The following is a 14178-nucleotide window of genomic DNA, read 5'->3' as shown; positions in this document are numbered from 1 at the left end:
TCTCTCACACAGCATGCCAACGTGAGCAGGATTTAATCATAGATAATTGGAACATTTAATAGCAGTATTTAATAAAACAATAATAAAAATCCTGGTCAACAAAGTGATAAGAAATAAATTAATAAATAAATAAACGCCCATCTAAAGAAATTATCTGTTTAATGATTAGTCATTTCTCATCCCTAGAGGCATTTGTTACTCTCTTTTCTGTCACTTAATTGGTGGTTATACCTCAAGGACTAGAATACGTGATAATACTGATTATGGTGATTAAAAAAAAAAAGGTATTATGAAATCATTTAGGGTAGAAAAAAAAAAGTATCTCTTGAGCAAAATAATAGGAGTCTTCTTGTGAAAGAATGTAGAAAAAGAGGGTGTGGAAAGAACCAAGCAAACCTCTGAGCTGGTCACGTTCTTCTAAAAACATGTTAGGCTTCTGCAGATACTGGATTATTTTTTTTTTCTCAAAGATTCTCAAATCACGTAATCACATATAGAAGAGCACTTACTGCTTCTCTGACATCTGTGAACAGATTCAGTTTGCCTGAGATGAATGTCTAGAACAGCACAGGATTCTGTGTAACTAAGCTGGCTTCTTTTCTCTCAAAATAAAACAGTTTTGAGGAGTATTTTGCCCAAGCAAATGTAGAAGCATATGACAGTGGGACAACTGTTTGTATATAGTGAAACAATCCTAATTTTTGTCTTCATCAATGTAAATTTGGAATAGGTTCCTTAAAGCACAGGGTTGCAGTGATTTCAGCAGGGTGCACAGAGGCAGATTGCAGCGCAGTATCTGCAGAAATTTGGTGCAGCGGATTGCACACCATGACAGTGGTAAAAGTTCGGTTTCAGGACACTGCTTAAACTTTTACATTTATGGTTCAGGTATATTAGAGGAAGCTCTTGCCTGGGTTTCAGAATATTTAGAGGGACCTGTTACAGAATCATAGAACTGGAAGGAAATTTGTGAAGACCATCCAGCCCGAACTTCTGTCCATCGGAATCAGCTATACTTGCGTTATTGCAGCATTTTGTTATTCTTGACTGTTATTAAGGCTTCCAATATAGAAAACTTCATAGTCTTTTCAGGTAAACCATGGCATGTAATTTCCTTTACAGTCGAAAAGTTTTCCTTAATATATATCCTTAATCTTTCTTAAGACAATGCATACCAACTACTTTTTCCTTTTGTATTATAAAATGGAATATATGATTTCCTTTGTTTGTGCAGATAGTTTATTATTACATTATCATGATCTAGACGGAGACTACTAACTGATTTCACTGATGACAAAATAAAAATTATTTCATATTGCTTTAGCAATCTCCTTCATAAAATGTTTAATGTATACAAAAGGAAAAAGACTCTTACACAACATTAGTTTATAAATATTCAGATGCATACGTGAACATACATAGTTGTAGCTTTAGACCTACTCTGTTTCTTTTAAAAGATAGATTAAACAATATTCCTGAACACTGAAACAGCCTGAAAATAAACAAATACACTGTAAATAATTAATTATATTAAGGTGAAAGTAAATGATACTTCTAGATTCTGCATTAAAATAGTTTGAAGAGTGTCTGCTGATAATCAGAAAAAACCAGCCTGCAATGAATTTTTTTCTCAAAGCTGAAAGGAAGAGCTTTCTCAAAATGACATCATGTTATAGTTGTGATGTGAATATTTCTTCCTGTTCTGCATCTTCAGAGCATTATAAAAAATATTTTAAGAAATATTGTTGGGTTGTGAAAGCCCAAAGCAAAGTGGTTTGTAGATTATGAGGTGTTTCAGGATAAATTTTTATTTCAAACTATCTTTCCTCACTTCTATATAAGGCTTCCTAATTTGAGTTCTTATAGGCCCCACTGCCATAAAATGTATTAATGACATCATTAGTAATACCTTGCTATGAATCCAACATCATCTTAAAAAATAATGAACAAAGGATGATGGTGTAGTTACTCATCAAATTAATAATTCTTTTCAATCTTTTATAGGTTTCTTGAGGGTTCATTGTTTTCTGTCCTTTTAAACCATGTCTAGCTGTTAAGTTTGCAGTAATTATTATGCAGTAATAAATTTGTACTCCAATGAGGAGGCCGAGGAGCTCTGACTTTGTAAAGAGGCATTTTTATTATATCATACTTTCTGAAAAATTGAGGGACAAAAGCAGTTGAACCCTGAGTCAAAGTCCAGTTAAACATCTCAGTAATTTTTCAAGTATGCAACCATATAGTGCAGACTGCTAGAGGTTGAGATGACAACTGAAGTATCACTTTAACAGCTGCTTCATTTCACTATCTCTTGGCTCATAAACTTTATTTTTAATGAGCCTGCCTTTAAGACCACTAAAAAATGACCTTCACAGAGAATTACAAGGATCTACAGTAATGACCAAAATAGCTTTCTTGGGCAGTGCGTAATACCACAGTGACCATAGCATAGAAAATAAGCAGTATGGTGAGAAAGATGCTAATTACTCATGAGAATATTCTGCATTTTCACACTGACAGATTCTTGTGGCAGATATGCAAGTAATCCATTACCTCCAACTCATACTAATCTAGATATCTTCGTTGGCTTTAATAGTGTTATACCAGCTACCAACTGAGTGAATGGCCTGTGATTTTAAAGTCACATTTAGCATCTGTATGCTTTCTTTCAAGAAAATATGTTACATAATAAACTGATAATTAAAGAGGCTGTTAATTCTTACCATGTCCTGAACTTTGCTTGCTGATTTGTATAGTAACTATCTCTATATTTTTCACCTACTTTCCTTACCTAAACACATTTCAACCTTCTGTTTTGCTATTCTTCATATAAGGGTACACTGCTAGTCAGTGTGGGTGTGGAGGGGCATCTAAGGATCAAGGAAAAAATCTGGAGCTTGAGAGGGTGAAAAAATGGTGCTCACAAAGCTGTGTATGAGTAGTGTGGCCTTAGGGAAGAAGGGTACTTGTGCTGGGAAGCTGAGCTTTCTGAGTGTGCCCTTTTTTTTAAAACAGTTCCAAATTGATCAGCAATTTTAAGAGCCAATTATTCTGATTTACTTTAAACCACCCATACCACAACCCTGTCTACTTCTGAAGTAGATTTAATAATTTAGTCCTCTGACATTGCAAGCACTTGCTAGACCTTTTTTATCAGTGTCCAAAAGCAGTCAAAAGTGTATACTAAATTACTAAAGTGTATACTAAAGCTCCCACTTCTGCTGCTACAGATCTGTAAATTTTTTCACTGAAAACAGACCTTTGCTTGTCAGAATTCTAAAAATCAGCCAAAACTATGATGATTTTATTATTTGCATTCCAAAAGCAGCTGAGACCAAGAGTTCTGTATGCTACACATAGTCCAAAACCAAAGAAAAATTGGTCATGCCCTCTTTAAAATGTGATTTTAAAGTCTAGCGGGAGCATGGGAAAACAAATGGGGACTGAACATAGAGATGGAGCAAAAGGAAGCAAAATAATGCAATATAAAATAGCATGCTAAATAGTTTGACAGCTTTTCTAAGAGTGTTTTAAACAGGAATAAAAGCACAGTAGTTTTTGTGAGGACTGATCATGTTGCTGCTGTTACTGGAATTAAAAGGACATCTTTGTTCTTTCTTAAGCTCTGCCTTCCAGTGATGTCTGACCAACAGTACATCCTGAGGCACATGTTAGATTTGGAAGTTCAGCTTTACGAACTGTCTTTTATGCTGTATGTCTTTTGGGCTCAACTAAAGACACACTGAATGTTGTTAATCCTCAAAATCTGGAAATATGCTCTGGGGTCAGTGAAGAGCTGGACGAGTTCCAGCAAAAGCTCTACTGTTCTGTGTTACTGTGCTAGCTGATCCCCTTTTATTTTGCTACTCAGACACAGTATGTGAGCAGATGAAGGAAATGGCAGCATTTCACAGGAAAATGCAAACCAAGCTTTTCTTGCCTTCACTTGTTCCCAGGAAGGTAGTTCAGAATGTTACGCATGCAATATCAGATCCCTGAATTTACTCAAACGAAATTTCTTACACCTTTTTCTCCACTATTATTCTCCAAGATTACTTTCAAAGCCTTCTTCTAAAATGAATAGAAAGTACATAAAAGGATCTCTGCAAGCAAGTTTCTTGTTTAATTACTTATTACAGTATTCTGAAGACTGGGGGAGGTATTGCTGCTGAAATATTTGTTAAAAAAAATATTGTTTAAAAAAATTGCTGACTGAATTCTACTTACTGAATTTTATCTATTTATTTTTTTAAATATTGGATCATGCAATTATACTTGTACCTCTGCATGGGATAGAGTAGATTCAATCCCTGCCCATGCTGCAGTGGGCGGGTGTTCTCCTAAGTCTTAGGTATTTCTAGGTTTTGGGAAAGCCTGTTGTCATCCTTAGCAATCCCCAGCTGCTAGAAGGATGGCTTAAGGCCATAGACATAATTTGAAGCAGCCACTTTGCTCAGCCCTTGCTGTGTTTCATATATCTAGTTTATCTCAAGACTGGTTCAGAATATAACCAAAGCAGGACCCAACAGCAGGAAAAAAACCTGTTTATTTAGATTGTGTATGTCAGATGATGATTGCATTTTTTTAATTGCTTTCATGAAAGTTATTTTGAACCCTTTTAATAAATGTACTAGTTCTGTGATATATCCTAATTTTTAATTTTATTTGGTGGGTTTTATTTGCTTTGTTTTTTAATGAAGTCCCACATAGCCACACAAGGAGGCTGACAATATCTGGAAGTAAGAAAAGGTGTCTTTACACTTTTCCTTCCACTTCACTATCAAATTATGTTCCATTAGTCATTCTTCAATCTATATGTCATTAATAACACCAAGTTAAAAACATAATTGAACACACATTTGCAGAGATGGTGCCAGCATATTGGTTGCCAGTTGCATAGAATTTTCAGCCCTCCTGCTTCAAGTGAGGTCTGTCTCAGGTAATTTATCTTTAATTTATATTCAGTTTGGAATAATTTGGGGGTTTATACATAAATTCATATGCATATTTAAAATAGGTTGTGTAAACCATGCACTCTTTTTCAGCCTTGGTTGGCCTTCTGACATCTTTGTGATACACTGTGCATCTTCCTGGGATGCTGAGTCAGCTTTAAGAGTTAATCATATCCTCAAGTTCAGCTGATTCTTCTACCAGTATATATGTTTTGGATTACCTTTATCACTAGCCCTGTACAGATCTGCTGGAAGAGCTGCCGCTAAAGTATTCTTTCTTGTCAGATACACAAGAGCAATTAATAATTCAATTTGCATTTCCTGAAAAAACAAACAGGATTGCTCCAAGTTAACACTTTTGTTCATAGAAGAGAGCACCATAATCAGCTTCCACTGAAACTATTATTCTTGTATTGACTAGTCAAGCTGGCCTTCCTATAGCGAACTAGATTATAACAAGGACTGCCTTATCTTTTACGTTTTTCAGAGCTCTTAGTTGTTTAATGGGTGCCAACTGTGGTAATAAAGCTGTTCCTTGCTACATCCTTGCAGTAGATTAAGGTTGCAGTCCAGCCCATTAAATTCCTTTGAGAACGTGGATGTTGAGAAATTACTGGTGTCCAAAGAGAATAAAATGGGTGAAACATGAAAGCTTCAGAAACTTTCAGTGTAAAAGCCATGATTTCCTAATAAATGTAGTAACTGCCATGACTATTTTGCATTCTCTTTAACATTATGAACTTTGTTAGATTTTTTTTAACATTATAATGGCTTTAATATTTAATACTTTTGCCTGTATTTACACTTTATCATACCTTTTTCTCAGTAAAGTAGGTTCTGATATTAATTTTATTCTTCTGGTACAGATTAAAGAGCATCTCGCCAAGGGACAGAGGATGTTGGCTGGGGATGGCATGTCCCAAGTAACAAAGACACTACTGGATTTGACTCAGAGGAAAAATTTTTATGCAGGGGACCTTCTGATTTCTGTGGAAATTCTCAGAAATGTTACAGACACATTTAAAAGAGCAAGCTATATCCCTGCATCTGATGGAGTGCAGGTAAGAGATACATTTTAAGGTAATGTTTCAATTGATGGAGTTTATGTCAGTATACCATGTGTCACCTATTTTACCCACAAGGAAATGAAATGAATGAATAAACATTCACCTAAAACTAAGATGGAAGTGTAAAATAGGAAAAGACTTGGCTACTGTCCTGGGTTTACCAGGAGCTGTTTTGCTCCTTCTTAGTAACTGGTGCAAGCTCTGTGTTTTGACTTCCAGCCTGGGCAGAGAAATAAACAAAACAATGCAGCAAGTGAAAAATGTAAAATTCTTTCTTTGCAACACTTGTTTTAGTGTCTTTTTCTTTTAAGGTTTGTTTTGATTTGATTGATGTGTTGGTACTTTTTGCACTAAGCAATTCACTAGTGTTGTTTGTCCTAGTTTATTTCAATTCAAAATCTATCCACAGTATTTAGTTATGTAATTCTGGCATTGCTTCTTCAGTTCAAATCAATAAACTTCATTAAAAGTGCACAGGATGGATGGGTAATGCATTTGATATGACTTTTCTGTTACATATGTTAGATTAAAACTTCTTGTGCAAGAGGCCAATTAAAATAGTCAGAGCTAAAGCTACTGTGCTTACTTCAGCATAATGGGCTGTACAACTCAGTGTGTAATGTTTATTAAAATAAGTATTTCTCAGAATTGCTAGATCAGGATATCGGTGCATTTTTCCAGAGTTAAGTTTTCATAAGTTTGCTGTTAATATTCAGTTTTCTTGGTTTTCTATGCACGAAGAAAAATTAACTTCCATAATAAACCCACTTTTCTTATTGGCCAGCTGAAAGGAATATTTTTTAAGTTCTTTCATGCATTCAGGAATCTGATAAGCCAGTGTTACTTCATAATTCACAGCCACTACAGAAATCTGGTAGAATAAACTTTAAAAGACTGCTTAGTACAAGTGGTTTTGTTCATGGGCTTAGCAGATCAGGCCATTTGCAGTTTACGTACATTAGAGAGAATTTTCCCATTAATGGCAGTGCCAAAAGTTACGTTCACTTCGTCAACGTAGAACTCTTTCCAAAATTTGTAATAGCATTCTGGCAAAACCTGGCAAAATGATTAATATTATTTAAATATTTTTGATTACTCATTTTAAAGTGAAGAAAAAAAGAAAGGCCATATTGTGAAGGAAATAAGGCAGGATTTCCCAAGACAAAGAAATAACTGTATTTCATGTTTGGATGCCTAAATATAAAGAGCTTTTAAACCCCAGATGGAAAAAAAGGCAAAGAAAGAACAAAACAAACAAACCAACAAAAAAAAACAAAAAAAAAAAACCAACCAAACAAAAAAACTATTTACAAATTGCAAGATAAGGTAAGATTTTAAAACCAATCCATAATGTTCAGGAAAGTAAGTGCCATTAGAATTAAGCGTATGTTTTGCACAGTGGATATATTAAGCAATGTTCCTGCTACTGACTTCTGTTGATATAACATGAAATCCTGGCTCAGTAGCATGAGTTCAAATTTTACTGTCAATTTCTGAGAAGCCCAGATTTTCCCATATGTAAATGTATGTAATATGCTACCATGCTCTGGAGGATCATATTTAATTTTTATTTCTACTATCACATGCTTTTATGCTTTCTAGACCATCATCAAAGTAAGCGACAAAAAAGTGAAAATTAAATTAATTTGCACAAAAAATACCAAGATTATTCTTTCTGAAGAGACTCTGTGTGGTATTGTAATTCCACTCAATTTTTTGCACTAGATAAAAGGTAGAATTTCTTAATGTTATTTCTTTCTTTTAAATAAATTATTAGAAAAGCATGAGTGAGGTTTAAAATCCCTGAAAGTAGTAATTTATCATTTCGTGTGATGTCAGAACAGTATATTATGAATTAAGGGTAGTAGTATTTTTTAAGCTCCATACAAAAACAAAACTTTCACTTTCACTAAAATAGATAATGAAAAAGCGTGTATGTCTGAGTATATTTGTTTCTTATGCATTCCATCCATCTGGATAGTCCCTCAACTGTCTATAATCTCTGTTTTATAGCCAGTGTGAATTTTCATGAATAATACCAGAGATGTGATTCAGAGACTCCATAACAAAAAGAATGACCAGAAAAGTGAGATCAATTTTGAAAATTTCAGGCTAATTACTCAAAACAAAGATGCCACAGCCTGATGTGCTGCAGAGAAAATGACCCTTGTTTAAGCAGACAGATACCAAGAGCAAAACAAAGCTTCTAAAGTATACATGTCTAGTTCCAAGTTATTCATTATATGACTTGTTTTCTTTTTGCATATTTTAACTTTTTTTTTTGGTGACAATATTTATGTATACATTGCATATACAGTGTCAGGCTATGTATGAGGCAGTTAAACAGGGAAGTTATCCTGCATCAGGATATAGCAGAAATAACAGAATAGCAAAAATAACAGACGTATAGCAGAAATAACAGATACAGCATAAATAACAGAAAACAAAAGCCATGCAATTATTCTACAAGCAGGATCTTTCTCTTAATAAGAAAATTATTTCAAAATACACTGCAGGTACACTAAGGCCACTTTGCTATTACTTGTGTAAGAAAAATTCTACCTGGAAGATAATTAAAGTTTTATATGACTATAATATAAGTAACATTTTAGAACACTTCCCAGAGCTGGTCTGAGAGTGCTTGAAGTATCTTCTAAGGGCAGGACGGCAGGAAAAGAACTACCTTTCAGGAGAGAATGGCAAAGGAACTTGTACAATCCCCTGATCCCGCTACCAACAGGAGACAAGGTTTCTCCCAAAGAAGTTAAAGTGGTATAATCCCATCTATATTAGCCACAGTGACCATTCCTGTCAGTCAGGGATTAACAGGATTGTGTAATGCTTTCTTCCCCTCAACTTCCCACTTCCCTCCCCACATACTCTCTATGCTGAAGTCCAAAAGTGGAGGAGACTTAAGGCTATCCATTAATTCCTTGTAGCAAGGAATTCTTCTCTAGCTGTTTAAAGGGATTTATGACAGCTTTATGCCTGCAGAGAGGGTCAAAGAATTTGTACTGGAGCAGAGAACTGCAGCCATTGTATTGCAGGAAAAAAGATTGAAGGAAATTAAATTAGGAAAACATAATTGTCTGTCCCTGACTGTAGCTGGCATTATCTGCAAAAAGCCTGGGAAAAAATAAACGACTTTAAAATTTGTCTCAGACCATCACATTTTCTGTAGTGGCCAGTTCAGTAACACATAAGCCCTGCTTTTAGAGGAAGGAGTTTAATTCTACAGGGAGGTCCAGTGTTTTCTGCAGTGATACTACCAGATCACATCCATAATGCCTCTAAAGTTTAGCCTTCATACTGTCAATAATTTTACCAAAAGGCAATGTTGTTTCTTGCAGCATTAATGCAATGCACAAGAGAATAGTCAAAATAGGTGAAAGACTTTTTAACCCCTATTATCCTGTCACATTTTTAGCGTGCATCTCATATCTGTTCATTATTGAAGCAGCAAGGCCATTTAATTGTCTCTGTTTAACACAAAGCAGTGGTATTGCTGACTGGACAATCTTTGTACCTCTCAGCCTCCACAGCTACCATAAATATGATATCAAGCAGAGTTAGAAAGAGTGAAAAAAAGAGTATCTCAAGAAACAAAATGTTTCTATATACATCTATATGTATATAGATGTCTATATACATCATTTATGGTTTATAGCAAGTACAAAGTATATATTAAATAAGATATTGTTTATCTTTTATTTGTACTTGAGTCTAGAGTTATTTATAAGCTTTTTCTCATATATTTCTGTTAATTATTGGTCATTTTAATGCTTTCATATAACTAAAATAAACATAAAATTTAATGAACACATTATTAACAAAACCATATAATTTATCGTCTGCAAGAAACATTTATAACTCCTGAGTATATTTCAGTGAATCTAGGCTACTCTCAGATATATCTCATTACACAGACGTGAATACTTTTGCAATTAAGGCTTAAATGGTTTCTGCAGGGAAATCAGTGGCTGAAATGTAGTGCAAAACTAGCTCTTCAGTATGATAAATTTTCCCACACTGAGCTTCATTCTGCTACACAAGGCTGCTGCTGGCACCCTAACAAATTAAAGTTAGCTAAAATTTCAGTCCACTGCATCTCCATAGTATTACACTGGAAAAGCACAAAATTGCCATGTTTCTGAAAGTGTTTTCCTTACCCAAAATCCCCCTCAGGCCAAATCTACACCAAAATCAGAACATCCTAGAGTAGATGTAGTTATAGTGCCATGAAAGTGCTTTGGCCAGTATAGTTTATTTTACTTGAGGGACCAATAAAGCTGTACATTTTTCCTAGCTGAAGTTGCATTTACACAACTATCAATTGCCACTCTGGTTAAACTGGCAAATCCTTTGTAATGAATACTAAACATGACTCTTTTCATTATGCTTTATTTTGCTACCAAATACCTGAAAAAGAATAAAGATATTCTTGGAGTATATGCAATACATAGATACATTTTTCTCTTATTATCTTCAGCTTGACTGGAAATTTCCCTTTTGTGTCACTGCAAATTGGATCAAACCATGATAATATTTTTCTTTTAAGTCCTGTCATTAATCCCAGTCATCCTCTCCGAATGCATACTCATTATTTTCACAGTAGCTTGCTGAACCTTTTCCTTCCTTTTCATGGAATTTTGTGTTACTGAAGCTTATGGATATTTTGCTCCTGACTTCAGTGAGAGAAGAATTGTGCCCTTATTAATGTACAGGATTATTTTGCCCATGTTCACCAAGGTGTCAGTTGCCTCTATATTGAATTCGAAAAGTTGCATCAGTTTTCATCTGTGTCAATTTTATGGTTAGCATAATTAATTTCCAAATGATGAGGCAAAGATGTGTCCTCTCACTTGTCAAGGAGTTAGTGTTAGGATTAAATTAAACTGAAAAAAAAAAATGGGTTTATGTAAAAATAGTTTTCATGTAAAAAATAGTTGTCACAAGTTTTGCTTAATTTTGCATCCTACAATATTTTACTTATATGGCTGTGAGACACGTAGAATATCTGTGATATCTCATAATTTGAAATTAACATTTTTGCATGCATAGCCACAGTATCGATAGTACTGGAAGTTGTTTCTGCTCTCATTTTAGTCACTGTGCAGTAGAATGCTTTGTACTTTCATTAATAGTGAATTAAAGTTACTTTTCACTTAAACCTTATTTAAGCCCTTTTTATCTCCCCCAAAATGGCTAAAAAGTAAGGGCAGGTGAAAGAATGACCATTAATCTGAGTTCCAGTAGGGTCCTATCATTGGTATTCCACTTAAAGATTTTTTTAGAGGTTGCAAGGGTCCTAATTGCACTTTTCAGCTAAGGTCAGTGGAAACTACATGTATCTTTTATGAAGGAACAGATAAATTATAATTGGCAGGGTGTAGATAAAATTGACATTCTGCACAAAAAATGGTATGGACCTGAGAAGAACAGACTGCATAAATTCTTATGTTTTAAAGATGAAGAAGTTGAGAATACAGATTGATAGAGACAGCAGACAAAATTAGAAAGAAAAGTTCTCCAGAAACAGTTGGAAGAAAGTGATTGTTAAAATGTGTGATTTAAAAGCTAAATTCCATGAGTGTTTTTTCTGTATTTGGGTTTTTCTTTGTTTCTGTTTGTTTGATTTCCTTATAGTTAATGAATATGAAAATCAAATAAAAAATTTAACAGTTTAAGGTAAAAAAAAAATTGAATTATTTATTCCCTTTCTTTTGAAATTACTAAAACAGAGGCAGATGTAACTTTTAAAAAGTAAGGTGCACTTGGTTTCACATAGCATTTATCAATGAAATACCATTGTATGCCCTATTTATTGTCATTAAGGATCATAATCATGTTTGGAATAGAAACTAGTGACCCTGAGCCTGATGTTTTAGAATCATAGAATCATAGAATAGTTAGGGTTGGAAAGGACCTTAAGATCATCTAGTTCTAACCCCCCTGCCATGGACAGGGACACCTCACCTAGATCATGCTACCCAAGGCTTCATCCAACCTGGCCTTGAACACCTCCAGGGATGGAGCATTCACAGCCTCCCTGGGAAACCCATGCCAGTGCCTCACCACCCTAACAGTAAAGAATTTCTTCCTTATATCCAATCTAAGATTCTAAGCATACATTATTTGCAAAATAAATAGTTGTCTAGTTTCTGGAATAAGAGCAATTTGAAAATAGAACACTGACATTTTGAAGTTTAGCAAGTTTAAAACAGTCTTTGTTTTACGCAAAGCAGTACTATGGAACCTGTTTATATAGCCAGAATTAAACCATTAATTGTAAAATACTAGTGCCATTATATCGGTCTGATATATTTTGTTGTATCTTCCACTGACAGCCAATAGGCTGCAGAATTGCATCTATAATAGAAAAAGGAAAACTTTCTGAAAGTCAGTTTAGGGATATGTCTGCTTATGTCTTTGAGGATCATTTTACTTTTTCTTTTATTTAATTGATTTTTCAGAACTTCTTTCAAATCATTAGTAACCTCTTAGATGAAGAAAACAAAGAGAAATGGGAAGATGCGCAACAGGTAAGATTTGCATTTTCTAACTCATCAATTTAAAAAAATTGGAAACTATAAATATTATGACATTCACTGTAAGAGAAGCCACACATTATTTCAGTGAATGATGACAAAATGAAATGCATGGTTTCAAAAATCAGGTTAAACATACACCCAGCTGTAGGAGAAAGGAAACCCTAAGTGAGGCAATATTTTGGGAATAAATAATCCTTTTCAAAAAAGGAGCAATTCCAGGATCTGTTAGCTAATTCTTTATATTTCCTTACAATTAAGAATATAAGGCACTTCTCTTGAAGAACAGATTTTCATTACATTCTATGGGATTATTCATTGTCTTTCCTTTTGGTGTAATGAAGTACATACAAAAGCTGTAAAACGCTGTGAAGGCCTAGCTGCAATTATTCTTTTATTAAGCAGAATATATAAGAAGTAACCTAAAAGAACTCATACAACACCACCAAAAAACTTACAGAAATTTAAACAATAGACCTTTTTTAGAAGCTTATATTTAGGAGAACTGTTGTGATTCTTAAGATTGACAAATTTCAGTATTAAGAAGATGATAACACTTTATGAAACAGTATAATCTAACAAAAATAATTAATTTAATATACAAAAGTTTAAAATTCTAATTAAAACTTTTTTTTTTTCTTTTTCTGCTTGGATACAAATATTTCCTATATGCTTATACCAAGAAAATTATAGGGTAATGTTAATATTTTTGTTCATGAACATGACCATAGAACTATCAGAGTTATTAAGATACAAATAACAGTGACAATGAACCGATAATTATGGACAGACTAAAAAACATAGAGGCCATCAGAGGGAAGGAAACTTTTCTATATGAAGAATGATTAAAGAAAGCATGATATTCAGTGGATAGTTTTGGGGGGGGGGGGGGGGGTTGGCACAAAAGTGCTAAAGGCTGGACAAGAATTCCAAAAGAAGTATCCTTATGAGCATTCCCCTTTATACTGTTCCTTAGACATCTACTTATTTGCCACTGTCAAAGGCAAGAAAACAGCTTACGTAGATCTTTGGTCTGCCCTTGTAAAGTCATTGCCACTGTATTCAACAGATACTTGAAATTTTTCACTTTTAATGGGCTTCTTAATAAATCACTATGTGTATAAAGGCCTTTGAAACTATTCAACTTCAGTTTTGTAAGTTCATCTTTATAGCATGACTAGGAAAGGGAAGATCACGACTTTTCACCATTCATTCAAACCTTGCAGTGGACATTTGATGCTGCAGCTGACACACTGTGTTTTAGCCAGGAATCATATTTTTCTTTTGTTGTTTTTCTGTTCCTGTGTGTAAGAACCAGCTACAAAAACAGACAAAGTATGTAATTTTCCTTAGTGATGGTGGATGGAAGCAGCAAAATCACATGCATGTGTGCAGTTTCCGTAAACAGCACCCAGATATTAACCAATATTAAGCAATTATTTCAGCCCATTAGTGAGTGAACAGGGTACTACTCTTTATGTTATCAGCCTTTTCTTCTACCTCCACCCTTACTCATGCCATGTCCACCATCCACAAAGATCAGCTGGTGACAGTACCTAAGAGGTAATTATGAGAATGTGCAGGTAAGAGAGGGAACAACAAATCTTCAGT

The 14178-nt window shown here is 34.3% G+C and overlaps 1 protein-coding gene across 1 annotated transcript in view; it reads left to right on the top strand.

Annotated features, from left to right (window-relative positions):
- Positions 1-14178, top strand: part of ADGRB3 (adhesion G protein-coupled receptor B3) — a 478713-nt gene that overhangs the window by 227221 nt on the left and 237314 nt on the right. The window contains exons 10-11 of the mRNA XM_065681454.1: positions 5819-6013; positions 12493-12561. Of these exons, the coding sequence (XP_065537526.1) occupies positions 5819-6013; positions 12493-12561 (264 nt within the window). The remainder of the gene's footprint in view (positions 1-5818; positions 6014-12492; positions 12562-14178) is intronic.

Source organism: Lathamus discolor, chromosome 5, assembly GCF_037157495.1.
Source record: "Lathamus discolor isolate bLatDis1 chromosome 5, bLatDis1.hap1, whole genome shotgun sequence".
NCBI lineage: Eukaryota > Metazoa > Chordata > Aves > Psittaciformes > Psittacidae > Lathamus > Lathamus discolor.
Note: the sequence above shows the minus strand (reverse complement) of the source record. Positions and strands in the feature narration are given on the sequence as shown.